This window comes from Otolemur garnettii, unplaced genomic scaffold (genome assembly GCF_000181295.1).
Source record: "Otolemur garnettii isolate 467f Iridium unplaced genomic scaffold, OtoGar3 scaffold00052, whole genome shotgun sequence".
Classification (NCBI taxonomy): Eukaryota; Metazoa; Chordata; class Mammalia; order Primates; family Galagidae; genus Otolemur; species Otolemur garnettii.
In genome coordinates this window covers 7,233,644-7,237,088 of record NW_003852447.1, presented here as the reverse complement: position 1 = coordinate 7,237,088, position 3,445 = coordinate 7,233,644, and the positions used below count along the sequence as shown (strand labels likewise).

General features: G+C 41.1%; 1 protein-coding gene across 1 annotated transcript in view; it reads left to right on the top strand.

Annotated features, from left to right (window-relative positions):
- AP4S1 (adaptor related protein complex 4 sigma 1 subunit) overlaps positions 1 to 3,445 on the top strand; it is a 56,679-nt gene that overhangs the window by 34,745 nt on the left and 18,489 nt on the right. Inside the window, exons 3-4 of the mRNA XM_003791989.2 lie at positions 1,454 to 1,540; positions 2,747 to 2,815. Coding sequence (XP_003792037.1) covers positions 1,454 to 1,540; positions 2,747 to 2,815 — 156 coding nt within the window. The remainder of the gene's footprint in view (positions 1 to 1,453; positions 1,541 to 2,746; positions 2,816 to 3,445) is intronic.

Below are 3,445 nucleotides of genomic sequence, written 5' to 3'. Positions count from 1 at the left end.
TGGCATTACAGCTCACAGCAACCTCCAACTCTTGGGCTTAAGCAATTCTCTTGCCTCAGCCTCCCAAGTAGTTGGGACTACCGATGCCTGGTTTGGCAGGCTGGCCCTGGTCTCGAACCTGCCACCTTCAGTGTATGTGGCTATCACCCTAGCCGCTTGAGCTACAGGCACCAAGCCTGGATATGTGTATTTTTGATACATTCTAAATTGTTTTAGATTTTAAAAGGAACCCACCGGGCTTTTGGCATAATCAGGAACCAAGGTACCATAATATCAGCTTAGTTTTTATTTTATTCACAAAGAAGCTTTGATGATATGTGTGTGTGTGTGTGTGTGTGTGTGTGTGTGTTTTAATGTCAGAAACTCCTGATAGGCTTTAAAAAATGTTCCTCAGTTCTTTTTAAAAAGTTGTGTTTCTTTGAAAGATCCAGCTGAGCAGAAATCACACTGGCTCTGCAATGAGCCAAAAGCTGCAGAGTGGTTCCATACTCATTACCTTTCTGCTATTTTTAAATAAAAGCCTCAAATCTCTCCCTCTTATAGCTGTCAAATGGCTTTCCCATGGAGAATATCCATGATCAAAACTTGCAGCTTCATTCCCGGATACCTCTGGGCACCCAAGAGCAACATATCCCAGTACAAAAAGCCATAAGTTCATGCTCAGTTGCGTCTGATCAGTCATACCCTAAACTCCAGAGGAGGAGTGACACTGTGCCTTCCACCTGCTGTGAATTTCCTGTCCACCCCTCCCCTTCCCGTAAATGGAAAGTCACTTTAGGGGAGAGAGGAATGACAAGGGAGTTGTCTTATCCACGTGTCAGTGACAGTAGGCTAGTTATCAATTCCTGTGAAGCAGTGTTTACAATGGGAGATTGTGTCTAGCGTCTGCCACACAAAGGCCACCTCTAAATAATTTATAAGAGAATCTGCACTAATACTTTTCATGGGACTCTAGGAAAAAGCAACCAATATTTGTTTTGGTATGCTCTTTGTATTCGGCTACTCGGTGACTATTATTACATCAATACTACAAAACTGAGGCTTTCTCATTGCTTTCCAAAAAGTCATGATTGGTGGGAAGAAGAAAATCTTTTTTATCATGTCACTGATTTTCACATTGGAGGCAGTTTGAAATGCTGATTATTCATTCGCTTTGCCTGCTGAGTTCCACACGAGCTAAGCAGGGGAATGAGGAGTACGAGTGGGAACCCGTGTGAACACTCAGAAATTTGTTCAAGTCTTCTTCTCCAGCATCTCCCACTAGAGATGCTTCCAAATAGTCCCCCAAGTGTGGTGAGAAAGCTGGCGACAACTGTGTGACATTTGAATGTTCTGTATTTCCAAGAGTGGATTGTCAGATACTCAAATTGGCAGCTAGAAATTATGCATGCCATTTTGAAGAAAGCGCTGTCAGTCAACCACAGGGATTAATATCTCATTATGTTTTGTTTAGTGCTCTTTCGTTGAGTATAAGGATTTTAAGCTGATATATCGGCAGTATGCAGCTCTCTTCATTGTGGTTGGAGTTAATGACACTGAGGTAAGATAACAGAGGAGATCATGGAAAAATGCAAGAAAATGGGGGTAACACTCTGATTTTTATTTCTCTTTAAATTTATTATTATTATTATTATTGAGACAGAGTCTCATTTTGTCACCCTCGGTAGAATACCATGGCATCTTAGCTCACAGCAACCTCAAACTCTTGGGCTCAAGTAATTGAGTCTCTTGCCTCAGCCTCCTAGTAGTCTCAGTAGCTGAGACTACAGGTGCCCACCACAGTGCCCAGCTATTCTTTAGAGACCAGGGTCTTGCTCTTGCTCAGGCTGGTCTCAAACTCATGAGCTCAAGTGATCCACCCACCTCAGCCTCCCAGAGTATTGGGATTATAGACGTGAGCCACCACTCCCGCCCCTATTCCTCCTTTTCTTTCTACTTGCCTACCTAAGAATTATGGACTGTTTTGAAGGGGCTTGGTTTCTGTCAGGGCTGGGGAAAGCTGTGTGGAAGAAAAATACCTTAGAATGTTTCATGAATTAGATGAGCAGCTTACAAAGGGGACAAGCCCCAAACCCCAGAATGCCCTTCACTGTCCTAAGAACACCAGTGCCTGCCCTTGCTCTGTGACACACTGAAACAGCTCACGCAAGTATAGAGGCCAGTCGATTTCAGCACTGAACATGTGCTGAGATATCAAAAATCAGAGAAAACTATAAATATTATTACATTGTGATTACATCTCCTCGGATTTAGTTCCCTTCTTCAGAAATATCTGTCCCAGGGCAATAGCACATCAGGCTACAGAATTCCCCAAAGGTGTTTCAGATCTAAAATACTTTGAAATCTTGGTTGATTATTTTTTTAATCCACGAACCAAGACTTTTGAAGTGGTTTCCTCATCTTCACAGATAAAAAAATGATGGCTGAGTTGGTGATAATATCAGGAAGTAGAGCTGAGAACTCAAAACACTAGACTGTAAGGTTTCAATCGGTTAGATTCATCCTAGACTCGTGAAAAAAGTTTCTTAAGAGATTAAGATTTTTAACATTTCACTTATTGATAAATGTCTTTTAAATAAGTAAGTCATAGAACTGTTCTGAATATTTGTCAGTAGGAAGCTACTTTGCTGACATTATCTGTTCACTAAACCACATGCTCTCAAATCTGGAAGCTGAGGGGGAGTTCTATGTCTGATTTACATGAGGACCACAGTAAATTAACTGCACCCTTCCTCTTTTATTTCAGAATGAGATGGCTATTTATGAATTCATTCATAACTTTGTGGAAGTTTTAGATGAATACTTCAGCCGAGTGGTAAGTCTAATGGCTAAAAATTAATGGCTAATGGTTTTCTTCCTCAAGCCAGTGTCCTAGAAATTGGGACTCTTTGGATCTTATCAAGAAAATGTATTCTGGTGACGCCTCTTACTCAGTGGATAGGGATCCGGCCACATACACTGAGGCTGGCAGGTTCGAGCCCAGCCTGGGCCTGCTAAACAACAATGACAACTACAATAACAAAAAGTAGCCAGGCGTTGTGGTGGGCACCTGTAGTCTCAGCTACTTGGGAGGCTGAGGCAAGACAATTGCTTGAGCCCAAGAGTTTGAGGTTGCTATGAGTACCAAGGGCAATGTAGTGAGACTCTGTCAAGAAAGAAAGAAAGAAAGAAAGAAAGAGAGAGAGAGAGAGAGAGAGAGAGGAAAGAGAAAGGAAGGAAAGAAAGGAAAGAAGGAAAGAAAGTGTGTTCTTAGAGAGTTTTAAGAAGGAAAAGTTGAAATACAAATGATGCTGAATTTTCTTTGCTTTTCCTTCTGGCTCATCCAAAGTGTTACAAACCAGTGTATCTTTCTAAAGAACTTAAATCTTTATAAAGAATCACCTCTAATAGACTAAGAATCTCTTATTTCTTTTCTCTCAAATATGAGATTTTTTTTTTTTTTTTT